The sequence below is a fragment of the Euleptes europaea genome, chromosome 14, assembly GCF_029931775.1.
Source record: "Euleptes europaea isolate rEulEur1 chromosome 14, rEulEur1.hap1, whole genome shotgun sequence".
Classification (NCBI taxonomy): Eukaryota; Metazoa; Chordata; class Lepidosauria; order Squamata; family Sphaerodactylidae; genus Euleptes; species Euleptes europaea.
Genome location: NC_079325.1, coordinates 56,322,676 through 56,344,711, shown reverse-complemented (window position 1 = coordinate 56,344,711; position 22,036 = coordinate 56,322,676). Strand labels below are relative to the sequence as shown.

General features: G+C 47.1%; 1 protein-coding gene across 1 annotated transcript in view; it reads left to right on the top strand.

Annotated features, from left to right (window-relative positions):
* FIBCD1 (fibrinogen C domain containing 1) overlaps positions 1-22,036 on the top strand; it is a 116,596-nt gene that overhangs the window by 26,635 nt on the left and 67,925 nt on the right. Inside the window, exon 2 of the mRNA XM_056860650.1 lies at positions 18,364-18,840. Coding sequence (XP_056716628.1) covers positions 18,364-18,840 — 477 coding nt within the window. The remainder of the gene's footprint in view (positions 1-18,363; positions 18,841-22,036) is intronic.

The following is a 22,036-nucleotide window of genomic DNA, read 5'->3' as shown; positions in this document are numbered from 1 at the left end:
TAGAGTCAGAACTTATATAGTCCCTGCTGTGCTTTGACTGTTTCCCCCAGTCACATGCCTAGACTGCAGTTCTTTGAGCGGCCACTTGTATGAGGGCACTGTGGCTCACTTCAGGACTAGGTTGGGTAGCTTGCTCACGGCTGTGGCAGTAACAGGGTGTAATGCACGGTGGCTGTGTTTGTCAACAGGGACGGTCTTGACCAATGGGCAACAGGGGTAGCTGCCCTGGAACCCCAGCTTGAGGGGGGCAACTGGCTACAGGCCTGCCCCCTCAAAGGAGGGAGAAAGGAAGAAGACCAGACTCCTGCCACCCCTTGCACCTGCCCCATCTGGGGTTCAGACTGCGGGCATCCAGCAGCAGCAATTGGCTCCTGCCCACCCTTTACAATGCTGAAATAGACATTGGGGGCAGCTTGAGCACTTTCAGAGGTGCAGCGGGGCAAATTAGAGGGCTCGTTGCTGCCTTAACACTAGGGTTGCCAACCTCCAGGTACTAGCTGGAGGTTGCCTGCTATTACAAATGATCTCCAGATGATAGAGATCAGTTCACCTGGAGAAAATGGCCAGTTTGGCAATTAGACTCTATGGTTCCCCCAAACCCCACCCTCCTCAGGCTTCGCCCCAAAAAACTCCCGCTGGTGGTGAAGAAGGACCTGGCAACCCTACATAACGCATAGGTTGGCACTGGGGGTGGGGCATGACTCAAGGACCCCAGATGCAAAGGATTGCAAAGAACAGTCCCCCAAACCAAGACTCATACAGAAACCCAGTGGGTGGACTACATCTGCGAGTAGGCAAAATTCAGCTTTTTGAGGTACCAGTTTCAAATCATACCTTTAAAAAATTCACGGGAGGGGAAGCCTGGGACACATTTTGATTCATATTTTAGCTGAACAGGAAACATTAAGCACAGCTAGACACCATCTTTCTATGATACAGAGTCACCTAATCTTTCCCCCCATTCTTTTTTGACTTGTCTGACTTCTAGGGTTGCCAAACTCCAGGTACTAGCTGGAGATCTCTATCCAGCCGATAGAGATCAGTTCACCTGGAGAAAATGGCTGCTTTGGCAATTGGACTCTATGGCATTGAAGTCCCTTCCCTCCCCAAACCCTGCCCTCCTGAGGCTCTGCCCCAAAAACCTCCCACTGGTGGTGAAGAGGGACCTGGCAACCCTACCCAAGCATCTTCAAGCAGCCTCAGGATTGGACTGGGGGAAATGGAGGGGAAAGCAAATGCTATTGCAGAGAGGCAGAACTCCAACAGATAAATATGAACCCCTGCCCAGGGAGGGAGGGTGCTTACTCTAGGTTGCTAACCTCCAGGAGGGGCCTGCAGATTTAGGGTTGCCAACCTCCAGGTGTTTGCTGGAGGTCTCCCACTAATACAACTAATCTCCAGGCGACAGAGATCACCTGGAGAAAATGGCAGCTTTGGCAACTGGACTCTTGTGGCATCTCAGGTCCCTCCCCAAACCCCACCCTCCTCAAGCTCCACCCCAAAAACCTCCCGTCGGTGGCGAAGAGGGACCTGGCAACCCTACTGACTTAACTGCTTATGATGGTGCTGTCCCCGTTTTTGGAGACCTTGGTGAAAGTCTGCTTCTGGGGCTTTGGAAAATGGATGTTGCACCAGCCAGGCAGCTTTCTCTCTAGGGAGGGAAGAAAAGCCGAATTAGGAGAGAGCATCAAACTTGGCACCCATTCTTCCCTAGTTGGTGAGGTAAGCGCGCTGCAGATTCTGGCTTTTGCTTATTTTTGCTTATTATGTAACTGCTTAAGGACCCTCCAGAGATGGCAAAGACCTTCAGCAAAGACAAGAAGGCAGTAACTTCCCGAAAGGACACCCCCACCCCCGCACGCACACACTCACCTCCCTTTAAGCAAGAATTTCTGGAAAGACTAATTCGGCACAGCTAAGAACGCTAATACAATTTAATATATTCACTCTAGTAAAGGGACGTTTCACCTTCTAGACAAAGTGCTATTCTTAGGGCTCTGCTTGTTAGCTGTCATTTTCTGGGTGTTTGTTGTTCCTGAATGAAATACTAATTTTTCTCACAGGTCTGCCTTGTGCCCTTCCATAGAATAGCATTCATGAAAATGTTCCCATGTTATCCTCTTGACAAACCTGTGAATAGGTGCACGTGCCCATACAGCAGGGATGGGGAACCTCAGGCCCGGGGGCCGTATGCGGCCCCCGAGGATATTTTTTGTGGCCCTCGGGAGCTCTGGGGCCCAGCCACAAAGGCATGGCATAGGGCGGCCCTCCCTGAGAGTGTTCCTGGGGCCACGGCTTGCAGGGGTGCTGCTGGCTGCCCTCCTGCCTGGAAGGGGTGGAGGACTGGGGGAGCCCTCTAGGCCTTCTCTGCGTGGCCTCCCCTGGGGTTGCCAACCAGGTGGTGGCTGGAGACCTGGCAATCCTAGCCTCTCCCCCCACACACACACACCGGGAGATCTACACCTGGTATGGCCCCCGAATGATGTTATAAATGTGCAAATGGCCCTTGGCAGGAAAAAGGTTCCCCACCCCTGCCATACAGTGTGTTTCACGCAACATATAGTTACTTTATGGAATTCACTGCCACAAGATACGGCAATAGGAACTAGTTTAGGTGGTTCTTAGGGGACTAGAAAAAGTCCTTTTATGGTTATTAGCAATGGTGACTAAATGGAACCTAAGCCTCTTGGAAAGTCCTTGGAGCCTCTCCCACAAGGTGAAGCTTCTGCACTGGCCATTCAGTCCTGTAATGCCTGAAATCATTATTTGCTATGGGAGATGCATTAGAAATGTATTCTTTGATTTGAAATATATTCTTTGTAATCAATAAAGTATAACCTGCACTTATGAATATGCCATACTCAGTATATAAGAGTTGGCATCTGTGATTAAAGTCACACCAAGCACATATATGTTAAAGGCCTTGAGTATAAGAGGCCCAGCTTTGCTTGTTAGAAGTTAATTAAAGAATCCATGGAAGGCCCCAGTGTGCTTTCATGAGCTGGCTCCCCATACATAGGGGCCAGCTAGGAACACTCCCTTAGTTAGCCTTGGCAAATGCCAGGATCCAAGATAAGAACTTCAGTAGCTTAGGATCAAACATAGCAGCACCTGACACTGTAAACTCTTCTTGCTCATTAGTGGACATGAGATCATAACTTTCTCTGCAACGCCTTCAATGCTGTTATAGGCTATTCTAATTTAGGGGTCCCAAGTATTGGGCAGTTGGGTCTTACGTGTGTATTACGCCTCTGTAACCATCCATTATCGAAGTCTATATTCATGCTTGTAACCCTTTGATGTGGGTGTGAATTGCCCTGCGCTTCAGGCAATTTTCACCAGGCTTTTTGTGTGTTGGCCAATAAACAAACTGCTTTGAATCTTCAATTTCCTACTGTTTTATTGTGATTGGATATTGATACAATAAGACAGGCTTATCAGTTCTACTTTAGGTGAACTTGGTGGCATAAGAGGAACCCTGTTGGATCAGACCGATGGTAGAAGAGGAAGAAGACTTGGTTTTTATACCCAATGTTCTCTACCTTTAAGGAGTCTCAAACTGACTTACAACCGCCTTCCCTTCTCCTCCTCACAACAGATACCGGTACCTTGTGAGGTAGGTGGGTAGGATTGCCAGGTTGCTTAGATTGGCGAGCAATCCAATGGATTGCCCACCAACCCATTGCCCGGCTCAGAAACGGGGATTGCTTGCGTGTGCGGCCACACCGATGCAATCGCATCACTTCCGGTTTAAACCCAGAAGCGCCACATCATGCTGCACTTCCAGGTGTAAACCGGAAGTGACATGATTGCGTTGGCACGGCTGTGCACATGCAATCCCTGCCTCAACTCTGCCCCAAAAGCTTCCTGCCAGAGGAGAGGGGGGACCTGGCAACCCTATCGGTTGGGCTGAGAGAGTTCAGAGAGAACTGTGACAAGCCCAAGGTCACCCAGCAGGCTTCATGTGGAGGAGTGGGGAAGCAAACCCAGTTCTCCAGATTAGAGTCTGCCACACTTAACCACTACACCACGCTGGCTCTCAAATGCTCCCAGAAGGCCCACACACAATGGCACAGGGGCCAAAGCTTCCTGTATTGTATTCAGATGTTTACTGCATCTGAACATGGAGGTTCCATTTATCTATCCTGGCCCAAGTGATTGATGGACCTCCCCTTCCATGAATTTGCCAAATCCCCTATATCAAAACCATCTAAGAGAAAGGGATGTGTCACCCTGCAGGAGACTTTGCTCGTCTTCTCTCCACAGTCTTTTTTGTTTCTCAAAACTCCACAGATAGTTCACCTGAGCAGCAACCTCCAGATCCGCAATTCAGCTTTAGCAGATCTGAGTGTATTATTCTAAGCACCAATTTGTTTATGTCCAAAGCCTTCCTCTGACTGACTGTCATCTTGTTTGTGAATGCATCTAAGCTAAAAGATGACAGCACAGGATTTCTGCACCTGCTTTAAGACAATCACCTTCCCGTGGGTTGGCTTTGTCAGCAAACACTCTGCCAGCCGCCACAACACACCTCCAGGTCACGGAATTATGTCCAATTTCATATGCACACCGGAGCAGCTTCTGATCGGACAGGGTGGGGGAACCAATACTGTAAGGGGAACTGCTATCCTCCCTCTCAGAGCTTAGCTGAAGTCACCTTAATGCAAATGGCTGCAGGGATGGGAATGAAGGGTGCTTGAAGGAAGATGTCAATCTGAGCAGACATGCATCGAGATACAGGGAAGGGGGTGGGGAAGGAGTGCTGGGGGGAAAACACTTTGCCGAGGCAGCAATTTCCCTCTTTTTCTCCCAGAGAAATGTAGCCTTTTGTCTCTTTGAATATGCAATTGTCCCCCCCACCCCTGTCTTCAGTTCCTTCTGACAGCTGTGTCTGAGGTCAGGAGAAAATCATCACCTTCATTCTGTAGGTGTAGTGGGAAGGAGGAGGCAGATAGTGATGGAGGAGATCTAGATGCAAAACACCACCAGCACAGAGGGAGGGGGTAGGCACCAGGAACCCAGAAGGGAAAAGGTGCTCTTTGTGTGGAGAGGGAGTGGGGAAACCAGTAGCAGATGTAAAGGGATATCATCAAGAACTGAGAACCAGCATGGAGTATAAACGGGGCATCTGGCAGAATGTGACCCTCAGTGAGAACCTTAAAATTTCTGCCTGTCCTTGATATGCCATTAACATTGCCATTTCTCAGGCTCATCACCCACAAAGGGCTCCTGCCCCAACTCACAAGGTATCCCAATAAGACAATTAGAAATAAATGAACAACACCCACGGAAAGCAAAAGGGCCCTTCTTTCTTTCAGAGCCTTTTTGAAAGCACCCGTCCTTTTTTGTTTAAAGTGTTAGAAATAGAATGGGGGTGGGTTGGTTTCAATGAGCAAAACTGAGAAGAGTTTGAAGGGTTAAACCAGTTTTCCTATGGGCCCCAACCCAAAGCAGGGTCACACATACTTGCAATTTGCCCTTTATGGCTGAACGGAAGAAGAGTTGGTTTTAATATGCCGACTTTCTCTATCTTTTAAGGAGAATCAAACCGGCTTACAATCTCCTTCCCTTCTTCTCCCCACAATAGACACCCTGTGAGGTAGGTGGGGCTGAAAGAGTTAAGAGAGAACTGTGACTAGCCCACAGTCACCCAGCTGGCTTCATGTGGAGGAGTGGGGAAACCAACCCGGTTCTCCAGATTAGAGTCCACCACTCCTAACCTCTGTGTCACACTGGCTCTTTTGTCATGTCTGATTTACCTCTCTGTAGCACAATCAAAACACAATTACTGAAAGCAGCACAGACACTTTTGTAAGAAAACTGGACTTCCTTTATTCAGCTTTATCATCACCATCATCAAATATTTCCTTTAACAGCAGGTATGACGTACAGTTGTCCTGAACTTATTGCATAGCTAAAATAACAGGATAGTTGTTCCAGTCTTTACAAATTTTCATTCTCAAACTGTTCATAAACACCTTTATGAAACCAAGGGATTAACGAAAGTATAACCTAATATATTCACTATCTCTTTGTATATTAAATTCCAGAATTTCTGTACTGATGCACAAGTTCTCCATGTTGCATTTCCAACATAAATTCGATGTTCCTTAGCTAACCTGACTGGGGTGAGATGCCATCCATAATACATTTCTAAAGAGTTTTCCCGGATTCCTGTAATTAGAGAAATCGTTGCAATATCCTTAAAAGCGTTTCCCAATTTGCTCATGGGACTGACACCTCTAAATCTATTATCCATCTCCTTTCAAAATCCTACCTTAATTTGTCACAAAATCACACAAGGTTGGAAGAGACCACAAGGGCCATCTTGTCCAACCCCCTGCCTTGCAGGATCCCATAGTCAAAGCACTCCTGACAGATGGCCATCCAACCTCTGCTTAAAGACCTCCAAAGACGGGGACTCCCCCCCCTCCCCCCAGGCAGCGCGTTCCACTGTCAAACCGCCCTCACTGTCAGAAAGTTCTTCCTAATGTTTAGGTGGAATCGCTTTTCTCTTAGTTTAAATCCATTACTCCGTGTCATTTTCATGTAGGCCTGAGTACACCTTAGCCAACAATCCTTTCACTCGCCCTTGAGGAGAAAGTGACTTTTCCACCTTATTTAGAGGTCGAAATATGTTAGCAATTTGTAATATCAGTTGAATACCATGTCTCAGCTGAAAGTATTGAAACAACAGGATTATTATCTGGGGCAGCCTTTCTTGTTATTTCTGCAGATGTTAACACATTGCCTGTGTCTTGAATATCCGTAAATTTCACCAACCTGCCTTAACCCCCAAGTCAAAGTTTCTAGCTTTTAATTTTTCCTGAAATTCCAACAAACAGGTTTGTGGTTTCAATGTTTAATAAGTAAACCTAAGATTGCTAAAGCACTTACCCCAATTCCTACTGAATGCATCACTAATAAGATTGGGAAGGATTGAAACCTTTTGTCATTTAGTTTGCCGTATCCATATATTCAGGGGGATCAAAACCCTTTCCTGCTCAAATTCCCAACCAGCATCATATCCTTCCCAAAACCAATGCAACCAATGTCTGATCTGGCTCTCTGCAGCACAATCAAACCACAATTACTGAAACCTGCACAGATACTTTTATAGGAAAATTGACTTCCTTTATTCAGTTTTAGTGACTATTGGCTAGATCGCAATGTAAAGTAAGGTTTTAATAATGCTGCAAATCAATACAAATGTCAGAAATCTGCTTTCATCTGACTGCTTCACTGATTGTATATAACACGGTGTTATAGGAGGTTTTTTTGTTAATTAGCTTATAGTGGCATGAAGTTAATGCCTTATAATAAAATTGTTAAATGGAATGTTTAGATGTTTATAATTATATATGAGCCTCCATGCTGCCAATTTCTTAAGTTGTCTTAACTCTGGCATAGGTATTATTGTTGTTTTGTAACCACTACCTGGAGGTTGGCAACCCTAGTGATATTCACATTTCTGTGATATTTTGCTTGGTCCTAAAAAAAGGACTCATGTTGGGTTGCCAACCTGTAGGTGGGGCCAACCTGGAGCCGGCAATCCTAGAATATCACACAGGTTTCTTGTGTGACCTCAAATTTTGCAGTCTTTTGTAATGGGGGGGGGGTTATCCTAATAGAAACTATTTACAATTGACTTTGCTTTTTGGAGATGTACAGTGACTCTGTAATAGACCATTACAACTGAGATGTATTGGGAAGCAGTCGTAAGGGTTGCTGCGGTCGGCACAGACAGAAGCAGGGTGGCTCTCCAGAGCAGCCTTCTCCTCTCTCCTTAGCCTCCGATGTCACTGTTGCTGAGCCCGTTGCAGGCTCCCCTCTGCTCTAGTTCTTATGGCAATGGTAACTCTGCATCTGAACTACACAGCAAAAGTCTGTGGGTGAGACTTATATGGATTTATTTATTATGATATTTGTATCTAGCCTTTCCTCATGACTCAAATTGGCTTACAAATTGCATTGAAAAAACATCTCAATTTAAAAGCCAGTGTGGTGTAGTGGTTAGTCTTGGACCAGGTTTGAATCCCCACTCTGCCATGGAAGCTCACTGGGTGACCTTGGGCCAGCCACATGCTCTCAGCCCACCCCACTGGGCTGTTCTGAGGATAAAATGGAGGAAAGAATGATACAAGCCACTGGGTCCACACTGGGGAGCAAACTGAGGGTATACGGTCATTTATGCTTGGTAATTAGCAGCAGGTTGAAGTGCCCCGCATATTTTTTTTTAAAAAAATCACCCTGGACTGTCATTCCAGACATCAATGCGAAGCCGGCGCATACCAGCCTCTTAGCTATGCAAAGGACTATTGCTAATGGCTATGCGAACGAAGGAGCAGGCGAATGGGGGGGGGGTGCAATTTGTTTGACTTTCTCCTCTTGCATCAGGACCGTGAATACTAATTTTAAAGGTCGGATTTAAAAAATCAGCATTGAGCAAGGAGCAGAATCAGCCCTGCATAAATGGCCTAAATGAAGTAAATAAATAAATAAATAAAATCCCAATTAAGCCACCTCTCCCAAAATATGCTAACAGTCGACATCCCATGTAAAAGCCCTGACAAATATAATAGTCTTGCAGGGCTTCCTGAACATTTCTAAAGATTCATGATTGAATGCACCTTCCTATAAAAAACACACCTTAACCACTACACCATGCTACACTCTCAAAAATGACATAGGGGTGTTTTAATGGTACCTGAGGAGGTTGGTGTCATCCCTTCTCTGCAACCACATCATTTAAGGAAAAGAAGGCAGAGGGAACATAAAATGGACTTATGGAATGTCCCAAAGCCTGAGCAAAGTCCAGCTTTCTCCTGCATGCTAGTGGGCACAACTCAAACATGACCTGACTGGTCAGCCGTGTCTTCCCCATGCTTTGGGTCCAGAGTCGTCACCCTGTGTAAAAAACATACATGACTCATACAATCTCTTCAGTTCTCTTGCATGGAGAAGAAACTGTGGAGTTCCCACCCTGCCATTGACTTGACCTGAAACAGTCCTGCGGTGGGGGGTGGGGGGTGTCCCATTGGAGAAACCCACATATTTCAAAGCTGCAGATGCTCCAGGGGTAGGAAAGGAGGGGGAGATTTCTCAGATCTTATGGAGAGCCAGTGTGGTGTAGTGGTTAACAACGGTGGTTTGGAGCAGTGGACTCTAATCTGGAGAACTGGGTTTAATTCCCTACTCCTCCACATGAGCGGCGGACGCTAATCCGGTGAACTGGATTTGTTTCCCCACTCCTACACATGAATCCAGCTGAATGACCTTGGGCTAGTCACAGCTCTCTTACAGCTCTCTCAGCTCCACCTACCTCACAGGGTTTCTGTTGTGAGGAGGGGAAGGGAAGGAGATTGTAAGCCTGTTTGATTCTCCTTAAAAAGGGAGAGAAAATTGGCATATAAAAACCAACTCCTCTTCTTCTTCTTCCAGATGGGATGTTTAACATGTGACTGCCATGAGGACTTGCAGTGAGATGGCAGCTGCAGTTTCCCTGTGAGAAATCAATCTCCAAGTTCCACAGGAACCTGATTTGGATCAGGACCATGGCACAGGAGGAGAAGGGGCTTCAGCCTCCCACCAGCATCCTTTTCCTGACCCGAAACAACCCCAGGGGTGCTATGTGCTTGGGGGGGGGGGCGTGCTATATGTGCAGTATTTAGTGCACCTGCAAGTGACACCCCTAGGTATGGTTCAGGTTTGGAAAATGTCACAGGCCATTTTCTTCCTCCCTCTGCACTATGGTCCCGATGCCCATCGGTTTCCTGTGACACTTGGAAATTGAGTTCCCATGGGCAACTTGCTGCTCAAGTCGGACTGCCCCAAGTCCCAGTGAAGGCCATGTGTCAAGCATCACATTTAGCTTGGCTGTTCAGTAGCGCTGCAGATTAGTTGCCTTCTGCGGCAGACTTGCAGAACTTTGCATTCCATCCAAGCATCTGTTTCTCGCCAATGACAGCATTTTCAAATCAACATTCTTTCTGCTTTTACCTTTAGCTTTCTTTCTCTTTCCCTCCTTTTTTTTAAAACTGACAATAGAGATTCATGATGCATACAGCAAGGGGATGCTTAATGCTTAAAACCACCAGCCTCATTAAAGAGTCATGAGGCCTGGTAACCCCACTGTAGCAACGCGCCCGGGTGACTTGGGAGTCATGGCAGAGGAAGCTCCCTGTCGGAACTGGGTCTCACCGCTTGCCCCTCTGGAAGTGGAAGCTGCTTATTGTTGCATTAAATAAAAGATTCAGCCGCAGAAGGTGCATCTGCTACCTGACCCGCCTTCGTTATTATTTCATAGTGCAAAAACCCAAAGGGGTAATTGATCATTTTTGCATTCCGCATAACTGCCTGGTAAAACCATCTCCTAGGGCCTAATCTCTACCTGTTCACCTTAGAGTAAGACCCTGTGGGGTCCCCCCCTCCATTACAAATAAAAATATCAAAGTGAACAACTTAATTAATCAAACCAAAAATTTAGACAGCATTCAACATTGCCGGAAAACCTAAACCTCTTCCAATGTGTTATTACAGCTGTATTAGTCAAACTATCTTCCCAAAATATCTGATTGTGTGGGTCAACTTCATTATATTAACTATATATCTCACATTTGTACAAACCACCAAGGAAGAGAAAGATCCCCGGCTGCTTAATCTAAGACAACTAGGTGGTACCCTAGAATGGGGGAGATCGAAAATGGGAGAAAGCAGTCATGAAGATACCAATTCCAAGCAAATTAGTCAGTCCATCAATGGCTACTGTCCATGATGACTGAGTGGAACCTCCATGGAAGAGACAGTACCTCTGAATACCGACTCTTGGGAGGGGTGACAACAGGAAGTGGCCTTAGCCCTGGGCCCTCCTTATAGGCCTTCTGGGGCATCTGGTTGACCATGTGGGAAATGGATGCTGGAGCCAGCATGGTACAGTGGCTAGAAAGTGTTAGACTAGGACCGTGTTGGCGAACCTATGGCACGCGTGCCACAAGCGGCACGCTGAGCCCTTTCTATGGGCACGCATGGAGCCACCGCCCCCCCGCCCATCCCCCGCCCCCTCCTCACGGCCTCGACGCCATCTGCCGCCCCGCTCCGCCTTAGCAGCAGCAGCGCCGCCGCCCCACCCAGGCGCCGCTCCAGACCCGCCGCCGCCCGCTCATTCTCAGCCCCAAGGGCTGCCCTGCCGGCCGCACTGCTACGCCCGCCGAGTCACCCCCGCCCCCTCCTCCGCCCCCTTGGCTGCCCGTCCCCCTCCTCCGCCCCTCCTCGCGGCCTCGGCGCACGTTTCCGCCGCTCCACAGCCAACTTTGTCGCGGGGGCGACTCGGTGGGGGTAGCGGTGCGGCCGGCAGGGCAGCCCTCGGGGCCGAGCATGAGCGGCCGGTGGCGGCGGCGGGTCCAGAGCAGCGCCTGGGTGGGGTGGCGGCGCTGCTGCTGAGGCGGAGCGGGGCGGCGGGAGGCTGGCGGGAGGCTGGCGGCGGGCGGCTCTTTCGCTTGGACTTGCCACTGAGATGCACATTTCCCCCATCCAGATTCTCAAAACTGCATGGGGGGGGGGGGTTGTTGTCCATTTGTGAAAGGAAGGTTTAGCCTTGGACTTGCCACTGAGATGCACATTTCCCCCATCCAGATTCTCAAAACTGCATGGGGGGGGGGTTGTTGTCCATTTGTGAAAGGAAGGTTTAGCCTTGGACTTGCCACTGAGATGCACATTGTCCAGATGCACAACTCAACAATAAGCCCCCCTGCAGAGTTTTGAGAATGCAGATGGAGAAAATGGTGTTTGTCAGTCATTGCCATGATTTAATTTTATGGATGACAAAGGATAGCACAGTTAGTTCTGAAAATGAAATCCTTAATGTGTGGAATTCTCTGCCAAATAATTTTAAGTCAATGAAAGCACTTGGGATTGCTTTCCTTACTTTGTTTGGATCATCTTATGCTTGTGAGCATAAGATGTTAACATATGAGTTGTTTTTTCTAAACTAAAACCTCAGTATTCAGGTTAAATTGCCGTGTTGGCACTTTACGATGAATAAGTGGCTTTTGGGTTGCAGTTTGGGCACTCGGTCTCTAAAAGGTACACCATCACTGGACTAGGACCTGGGAGACCCATGTTCAAATTCCCACTCTGCCATGGAAGTTTGCTGGGTGATCTTGGGCCAGTTACATATACTCAGACTAACCTACCATACAGGGTAGTTGGTGTGAGCATAAAATGGAGGAGAGGAGAACAATATGCTTTGGGTCCCCACTGGAGAGAAAGGTTGAGTATAAATTAAGTAAATAAATATTGTTGTGTGGGTTTCTTGTCTGATCACTGCAAACAGACTTATCCCTATTTATTTAATTTGTACCACACATTTGAACCTTGAAAAGACAACCTACTCTCCCCCTCCCTCCCCCCACCCCGCCCCAATTCCCGATATATTAGCTCCCTGCTGCTTTGCCTCAAATGCTACGGTAGTTTCTGGCTGGTGCACTCTTGAGCCCTTTCTTTTTCAGACTTCTTTTTTGCCAATGAGTTGCAGCTGACTTGTGGTGACCCCTCACAGGGTGTTTAAGGAAAGAGACATCCATTGGTGGTCTGCCATTGCCTGCCTCTGCACAGCGATTCTGGACTTCCTTGGTGGTCTCCCAACCAAACACTGACCAGTGCTGACCCTGCTGAGCTTCTGAGAACTGAAGCCCCCTGAGCCATCCAGGTCAGGGGGTCTTTTACAGACTGGAGATCTTGATTCTCACCAACAGGGAAGAACTGGTCGATGAGGTTAAAGTAGTAGGCACCCTGGGTAGTAGTGACCACGTACTCTTGGAATTTACAATCTTGGGGAAAGGAAAAACTCCACGTAGTCAGACATATAGAGCAAATTTTAACAAACTTAAACTGATGCTGGGTAGAATCCCATGGTCAGAAATACTGAAGGAGAAGGGAGTTCAAGAAGGGTGGGCATTTCTTAAAAATAAAATACTGAAGGCGCAATCCCAAACCATTCCTATGAGAAGGAAAAATGGGAGGAGGCCAGGGTGGCTCCATAAGCAGCTTTTTAAAGAGTTGAGAAATAAAAAAGACTCCTTTAGGAAGTGGAAGGAGGGCCTTATAAACAAATAACTAGTGCTTGTAGGGAGAGTGTTAGGAAAGCTACAGCTCAGTATGAGCTTAAGCTAGCGAGAGATGCTAAACACAACAAAAAAGGGTTCTTTTCCTATGTGCAGAGTAAGAACAAGAACACGGACAAGATAAGCCCACTGTGGGGACCGGAAAGTGAACTTGTAACGGGAGATGAAGAGAGGGCAGAACTCCTCAATTCCTACTTTCCCTCAGTCTTTTCTTGTGAGGGAAGTGGTGCTCAACATGGCATAAACAGAACACGTGATGAGGGAAGGGAGTTGCAGCCGAGGATTGGCATTGGGGTAGTGCACAAACACCTAGTTTCTTTAAATGAAATGAAGTCCTCTGGGCCAGATGAATTGCACCCAAGGGTACTCAAAGAACCTGCAGATGTAATTTCTGAGCCTCTGTCCATTATTTTTGAGAATTCTTGGAGAACAGGTGAGGTGCCAGAAGACTGGAGGCGAGCAAATGTTGTCCCCATCTTCAAGAAGGGTGAAAAGGAGGACCTGGGTAACTACCAGCCCATCAGCTTGACGCCTATACCCGGAAATGTTTTTGAACAAATCATCAAACAGTCAGTTCTTGAGCATTTAGAAAGGATGGATCTGATTACTAAGAGCCAGCACAGGTTTCTCAAGAACAAGTCATGTCAGACTAATCTTATCTCCTTCTTTGGAAAGTTACTACCTTGCTGGATCAGGGGAGTGCAGTAGACATAGTTTATCTTGGTTTCAGTAAGGCTTTTGATGAGGTTCACCATAATATTTTTGTTGACAAACTGGGAAAATGTGATTTAGATCCTGTTACTGTTCGGTGGATCTGTAACTGGTTGACAGATCGCACCCAATTAGTGCTTGTTAATGGTTCCTCATCCACTTGGGGAGAAGTGACTAGTGGAGTTCCTCAGGGATCTGTCTTGGGTCCTGTGTTGTTCAATATCTTTATAAATGATTTGAAAGAAGGAAAAGAGGGGATACTTGTTAAATTTGCAGATGATACTAAATTGGGAGGGGTAGCAAATAAGGTAGAAGACAGAGCCAGGCTGGAGAATTGGGCTAAAACCAATAAAATGCATTTCAACAGGGATAAATGTAAAGTTCTGCATTTAGGTGTAATTATAGGATGGGGGAGACTTGTCTCAGCAGTAGTGTGTGCGAAAAGGATCTTGGGGTCTTAGTAGACCAAACACTTTGTAAATCTTTGGCCCCCACTGTGCTGGCAGGTTCTATACCTGAATATCTTATTGTGCAGGAACGTTTCCCCTCACAGGGATATGAATTGGTTACCACTCTGTTGAAGTGATCCTTATAAACCAAGGATCACACCGAAGGGCACTTTCAAATGTAGTAACAATACTTGGCATTTACAGAGTGCCTTTCAAGTGTTCACGTACATAATCTCAGTAGTCTTTGTGGCAGCCCGTATCACCCTGTTGGAGAGCTGAATTACCTTACTTGCCTACAATCACCTAGTGAGGTCATGGCGTGGGTTAAGATTTGAAAGGAAGCCATCCTGCTTCTTGCTTTTAGTTCATCAAGGCCATTTATGCATGGCTGTTTCCTCACGGTCACCCCGCCAACTACTTCGGAACTTTGCTTTGATTATGCTTGTATTTTTCGACCACCTTCATTCTCCCTGTGCATTTTCCGGTGTTTTCTGGATGCTGGCTAAACACACATCCAGAAAACATGGGCAAAATCTACCGGTTGGAAAATCCACGGAGGCTCACAGTGAATAAATGCTAATGCACTGTAATATGATAAAATTCAAATATTGTAGTAGTTCACAAATTACATAAACTGAAACATATACAAATCTTGAAAATGAAACTTAGAATATATCATCTAAAGTCCATCACAAATGGTACTTGCTGTACTTGCTATGTACTTGCTGTAAGGCAGACAAGACCAAAAGCAGAGAAGTCCTTGACAGTCACGGAGCTCTGGGTGGCAGCGGCGCACGGAGCACCAACCGGTGTAACAAGGAAACGCAGTAGAAGCAAAGATTGGGCATGAACCCAACTAGCCAAAAGCAGGGAGCGGCTGGGCAGAGCCCAGCAAGGGCAGGGAACGCCACTTCCGGAATGCGTTTTCGCTGAAATATTAGCTTTGTCAGCCTGTATAATAAACCGTACATGTCACCAGTCACAGTAATTTCCTTTTCAAGATTTGCATATGTTTCAGTTTATGTAATCTGTGAACTACTACCATTTTGTATATTTGAATTGTATCATATTACAGTGCATTAGCATTTATTCGCTGTGAGCCTCTGAGCTGTTTCTCTTCCTTTCCAATCATATCCGATTTACAGCATAGGTCCTTTCCTTTTTTGGTTGGAAAATCCAAGCATAAACAAAGCAAAGCCCTGAAGTAGTTGGCGGGGTGACCGCGAGGAAACACCCATTCATAAATGGCACAAGTGTTGTCTATGGCATCCAGGTATCTTCCCATAGGTTCAGGAAGACCTACTGCATACAGAATGAAACCTTTTGGTCTCTTGGTAGAGTTCAGCGGTAGCTTATTGCAATTCTACTGTACCATAATTTTGAAATGGTACATTAGTGTAACTCCTTTTCGCCCCAGTGTCTGTAGTCTAAGGTAAGGCTCACATCCACCCTGCACAAGTCACAGCACAGTGAGTTCTTCTGGAAGCTTTAGGCCTTGGGCGTGATCCATAGGGTTGCCAGGTCCTCCCCTCTCCATCAGTGGGAGGGTTTTGGGGGTGGAGCTGGGGCGATTGCACACGCGTGGCCACGCGCAACACGATAGAGTCACTTGTGGGCTTACCACTGGAAGCGCCGCATCACCACAGCTGCTTTAGCCCTTAAACCCCTAAAACACCGGTGTTTTGGGGGTTTGAGTGCTAAAGCGGCTGCAGCGATGCAGCACTTCCAGGGGTAAACCCAAAAGTGATGTAATCGCATTGCATGCAGCCATGCGCGCATGCAATCCCCGCTCTGGAGCAGCCTGGTGGATTGGCAGGCAGTTGCCCGCCGAAACGACCCACATGGCAACCCTAGTGATCCAAGATGCCCCAATTGTCCTCTTCAGCAGGCAGGAGTTCTTCCTACAAAGGCAGCAGAAAGAATCTTTCTCCTTGCTTTCTTGCCCTAAAAGCAGTTCCCCTTTCCTGCCAGGCAAAGAACTGGGGCAGCCCTTGACCAGGGTGCAGGGCCCAGCACAGCCCTCTGAGAGAAGGTTAGATTTAGCTCACAGTGATTTCTGCTCCTTTTCTCTTAAAGCGGATCAGCTACAAATAGGGTTGCCAACCTCCAGGTACTAGCTGGAGATCTCCTGCTATTACAACTGATCTCCAGCCAATAGAGTTCACCTAGAGAAAACGGCTGCTTTGGCAATTGGATTCTATGGCATTAAAGTCTCTCCCTTCCCCAAACCCCACCCTCCTCAGGCTCCACCACCAAAATCTCCAGGTATTTCTCAACCCAGAGCTGGCAACCTTTGCTGCAAAAGAATTAAGTTGTTAACTCTTCCCAGTTATCAGTCACTTCAGCTCGGTCTCATCTGTTCTTTCAATATCCAGCAGCCATCCGCCATCAGTAGCGTTTGCTCCTTCCTTACAGACTCCAAGATTTGCCAAAGGTTATGCAATTCATGAGTAGTTTTCCATACTCCTCTTTTCTTTCTTCATTATTTCACTTTTAGTTAGCTTAGCACAGTCCACTCATAATACCTCTCCAAGACATAGTGGCCCTTCCAATGCATTTCCCATAAGCATTTGCTTAGCATACAAACTAATCACAGCTAGGAGCAGAGCCTTATCTAAATATTTGCTGTCTGCTGGTCAGGTCTGGCAGCAGCAGCTCTCCAGAGTTTCGTGTCTTTCACATTATCTAACAGCTAATCCAGAAATTGGGACAGGTTCTTTAAGCAAAGCAGGTCCTCTCCCTGTGAGCCACAGGTCACACTGATGCACCAGGAAAATGGAAGCGCAAAAGCATACCGCTTTTACCATGTTTGTTCTCTAGTCTGTGGACTTTACAGACAACGTTTCCCAGATCACACCAAGACTGGACCATGAGACTTATGATAGCTTCGATCTCACAGTAAACCTTTACTGACTGAAAGGATTTCCTTGCCTTCCCCCGCCTGCTGCAGCCTCAAATGCTCCCCCAGTGCTGTTCTTGGGGCACAAAGAACCAGCATGAGGGGGAGTCAGAAGTCTGCAGTGGGAGGGGTAAGCCATAAAAATCATGCGCCTTCCACTGCTGGAAATATTTTGTGGGATCCATCCCATCATGACTACGCTTTCAATTGGTATCTTGTTTTCCACTTACGATGCTGATTAGCCCCTCAAGCCTGACACTGAAAGGTCTACAAACAGAGCCAGCATTTTTTGCTTTAAAAGCCTCTTGTATAGGGGGGGCTATTCCAGTTGGAATCACAGTTGGGATCCTTTCCCCTGTGATATGTTGCTGAACTGAACCGGCCCCAGGAAACGGCTATTTTCCCCACTGGGAGTAAACATGCACTTATCAGTTTGCTTCAACAGTGCAAACAGAGGCCTTTTATGCACGGCTGTTTCCCTAACGGTCACCCCTCCAACAACTTCGGGTCTTTTTTTTATAAATTATGCATGCTGTTTCTGACCGTCAGAGGCCGCCTCACTCTCCCCCTGCATTTCTGCACGTTTTGCCCGCGTTATCAGGGACCTGTTTTATCTCAAATTTGAAAACACGGGGAAAACACGGGGAAATGCAGCAGGAGAGCAAGGCAACCTCTGATGGTCGGAAATGGCATGCGTAATATTAAAAAAAAGACCTGAAGTCGTCGGAGGGGTGACCACGAGGGAAACAGCCCTGCATAAAAGGCCAGAGTCACATAGTCTCAGACCAGGAAAATGGCATGCGGGAGGCGGCTTGAAGCTCCGTCCCCTTACACCACAGTCCTGACCAAAATGGGGCCCCCCAAGGATGTGACTGTTAAAGTGGTGGGGAGGGGACAAATGGAAAATCCATTCATGGAATTTCAACATTACACACCCAGCAATCTTATTCCACATATGCATATGCTACTTCTTCTATGGGGGAGGGGCAGGGGGAATAAATCAAGCAAATAAATAAATTTCGAAATTGTGTCTTCTGTACTACATGCCAATCTAACCTTCACAAGTTGAAAAACCTTTGGTGCTGGAAAGCAACAAGTGTGCTTAAGAGTCACTTGTGGAAAGGTTGTATTGTGTACCTTAAACATGCAGACGTTCTCTTTCCTCCCCTCTTTCTGTTTCTAGAGAATGAGCTGTGGTTATATTCTGTGTACCGTCCTGCTGTCTGTGGCCGTTCTCTTAGCTGTGACCGTCACCGGCGCGATTCTCTTCATGAACCAGTACCACACCCCCGTCACAGAACCCCCACCTGTCATCAGCACGAACCCTGACGAGGCCAACGCCTTGGTGACCATTGAGAAGGCCGACAGCTCTCGCATCAACATATTCATCGACCCCAACTGCCCGGATCAAGTCAACGGCTTAACCCGTCTGGAAGGCCTCCAGTCTTCCCTCCTGAGGGCCGTGGCAGACCACGATGCCGAAACAAAGTCATCGAAGGGGCAGGAGCGGGCCCTCTTGGCCGGCTTGTCGGACGAAGTGTCCAAGTTACTTACCCACGCCACTCAGTTACGAGCAGACTGCGACAGCCTGAAGAAGGGGCACAGCGCCATGGGGCAGGAACTGAACACCCTGCAGAGTGAGCAAGGCCGCCTCATACAGGTGAGAAGAGGGAGCCAAGGGACAGGAATGCCAGCCAGGTACTGCCGGGTACATGTTGGAGAAAGACGTAGATCCCCCCTCCAATTCTGTGGTACTTTTCTAATGGAAGAGGATAAGATGGCTTAAGGCTCATCTCTAGAGTTGCTTGGAGATTTGGAGGTGGAGCCTGGGGAGGGCAAGGGTGGCCACCCTCCAGGTACTAGCTGGATATCTCCTGCTGTTACAACTGATCTCCAGCTGATAGAGCTCAGTTCAACATGGCTGCTTGGACTATGGCATTGAAGTCCCTCCTCTTCCCAAACCGTGCCCACCTCAGGCCCTGCCCCAAAAACCTCCAGCCAGTGGTGAAAAGGGACCTGGCAACCCTAGGGAGAGGAGGGACCTTGGGGGGGGGATATAATTCCATAGAGGCAACCCTTCAAAGCAGCCATTTTCTCCAGGGGGACTGATCTCTGTACTGTGCAGATCAGTTGTCATTCTGGGAGATCTCCAGGTTCCACCGGGAGGCTGGCAACCTTACTCATCTCCACTATGGTCCCTCATCTCTTTGCCTTGGTTGCAAAAAAGGATCAATGGACAGAGCCAAAGTTATTATTCCTTTGTTCGCATTGGACAATATTAGTTTCTGAAAAGTGGCTTGGGTGACCACTACTGAATGAAGTCGTGTGGCATATATTTTATGCAGTCTAAAAATTAGGCCTTCCCCCCATCTTTGGCAATTTAATTTAAGCCACCTCTATCCCCACCCCTTTTTAATCTAACATGGAAAATGTTGAGTTCTTTTGCAATTCCCATGGCATCCGTGGGCATCCATGATTTTGCTGTTGTCATTTAAGAAGTGGAGATTCTTGAGCATTTAGTATCTCCTCCTCAATACAATTTGTACCACCAGCTACTCTGAGTTCCTGGTTTATAGAATGTACAATCAACATCAATTAATGAATTTGTGGTGGATACTTGTGTTGGTCTGCAGTAGAAGAGCAAGATTAGGGGAGGGGCTGTGGAGGGGAAGGGCTGTGGCTTAGTGGTAAAGCCTCTACTTGGCATGCAGAAGGTCCCAGGTTCAATCCCCGGCATCTCCAGTTAAAGGGACTAGGCAAGTAGGTGATGTGAAAGACCTCTGCCTGAGACTCTGGAGAGCCACTGCCGGTCAGAGTAGACAATACTGATTTTGATGAACCAAGGGTCTGATTCAGTATCAAGCAGCTTCATGTGTGTAGAGTCCAGTAGCACCTTAAAGCCCAACAGGTTTTCCAGGAAATAAGCTTTCAAGAGTCAAAAGGGAGCTCTGACTCTCGAAAGCTTATACCCTGAAAATCTTGTTGGTCTTTAAGCAAAGGGAGCATCGACTCTCATAATCTAATGCCTTGGAAATCTGGTTGGTCATTAAGGTGCTATTGGACTTGAATCTAGCTCTTCTGATGGATGTGTGATGGATGTATGATTTTCCCTAGAACAAAATTAAGGGACAGGGTTTTACATCGATAAATCTGTCTATGACAACAAGCAGCGGTAGCACTGCTGTCCATTGGCTTCATCCTCAATCATTCAGGGGTACCAATGGTTAGACATAGTCAGAGACGTACACATAATGGGCAGCATCTAAAGAAGATTGCATGATACTTATTCCCGATTCACATGGAATATGATCACTGTCCTCAATCCTATTCAATCTCTAACTGTAAATTAGAATTTCAACATCAATCATAAGTATATATTGGAAAAGCAGGAAAAATCCACCCCTTTAACTACTGTGATTGTAAGTGGAACAGGATGACCAAAGATGTGAAGGGGCATCAAATCCATGTAGAACAATCCAATAACATAAGGCAATTAAAAAGACGGAGTTGGTGTGAAAGATACTTGTCTATCTACTGGCTCATAGATTTGCCAACATGTTTGACTGTTTCAGAGAAAACTCAGTGCCTCAGGTAGGAAATAGCATCCTCTCCTCATAGTGATACAAGTACAACACATTAAATAAATGGCAATTTGCTGGCTATATCATTCACAGTTGCAACAGATTAGCATCCAGAAACTAATTCATAGGGCCAAGGGAGTCAGTTCTGGACGCACTGATGAAGAAATACAGAACTGGGTGGTGGAAAATGCCATCAAATCACAGCTGACGTATGGCGACCCTGTAGGGGTTACAAGGCAAGAGATGTTCAGAGGTGGTTTGCCACTGCCTGCCTTGGCCTAGTGTCCCTGGACTTCTTTGGTGGTCTCCCATCCAAGTCCTAACCAGGGCTGACATTGCTTATCTTCCAAGCTGACAAGATTGGGTCATCCAGGTTAGGGGAACAGAAATGAAAATCATCAGCATATTGAGACAGCCAGAACCAAAGCTTTAGATGATCTTTCCTGGGGCTTCATATAGCTAAACAGCATCTGTGAGAAGAATGAGCCTCGAAAGCCAGTTCCCATGGTGCTCAACTAGAAGATGGGTTTCTATCTATCTATCTATCTATCTATCTATCTATCTATCTATCTATCTATCTATCTATCTATCTATCCATCTACCCATCTATCCATCCATCTATCCATCCATCCATCCATCCATCCATCCCCTGACATGGATGGCCCAGGCTAGCCTGATCTCGTCAGATCTCAGAAGCTAAGCAGGGTCAGCCCTGGTTAGTATTTGGATGGGAGACCACCAAGGAATACCAGGGTTGCTGTGCAGAGGAAGGCACTGGCAAACCACCTCTGTTAGTCTCTTGTTATGAAAATCCCCAAAAGTGGTTGCCATAGGTTGGCTGTGACTTGACGGCACTTTACACACGCACGCACACACACACACACTCATATTTAATTCCCACATGTGCCCCCTGCCTGCAGATACGTAAATCCACAGATAGGGGCACAATTCCCCCAACAGGTTTTTCTGCATACTTGGGTCTGCAGAAAAATCCAAAAAGTTAAAAGAAAATGAATGGGAAGGGTTTAAATCACCCCCAAACTAAATAAAGTGTTGTCTGCACATGCGCAGACAACGCACTTACCCCTTTAGACAACACACTTACCCCTTTACCAGTTCAGGTGGCAGAGGAGCCTGGGCTCAGCTGCTGCAGCTAGGCACCACAGGGATCTGTGGCAGAACCCAGGAGGGCAGCGGAGCATAGAAGCTGGCAGCAGACCTCCCCCCCTTCCCCCATCGCTTTAAGATAAGTGATGGAAGGAGGAAGGGGAAGGG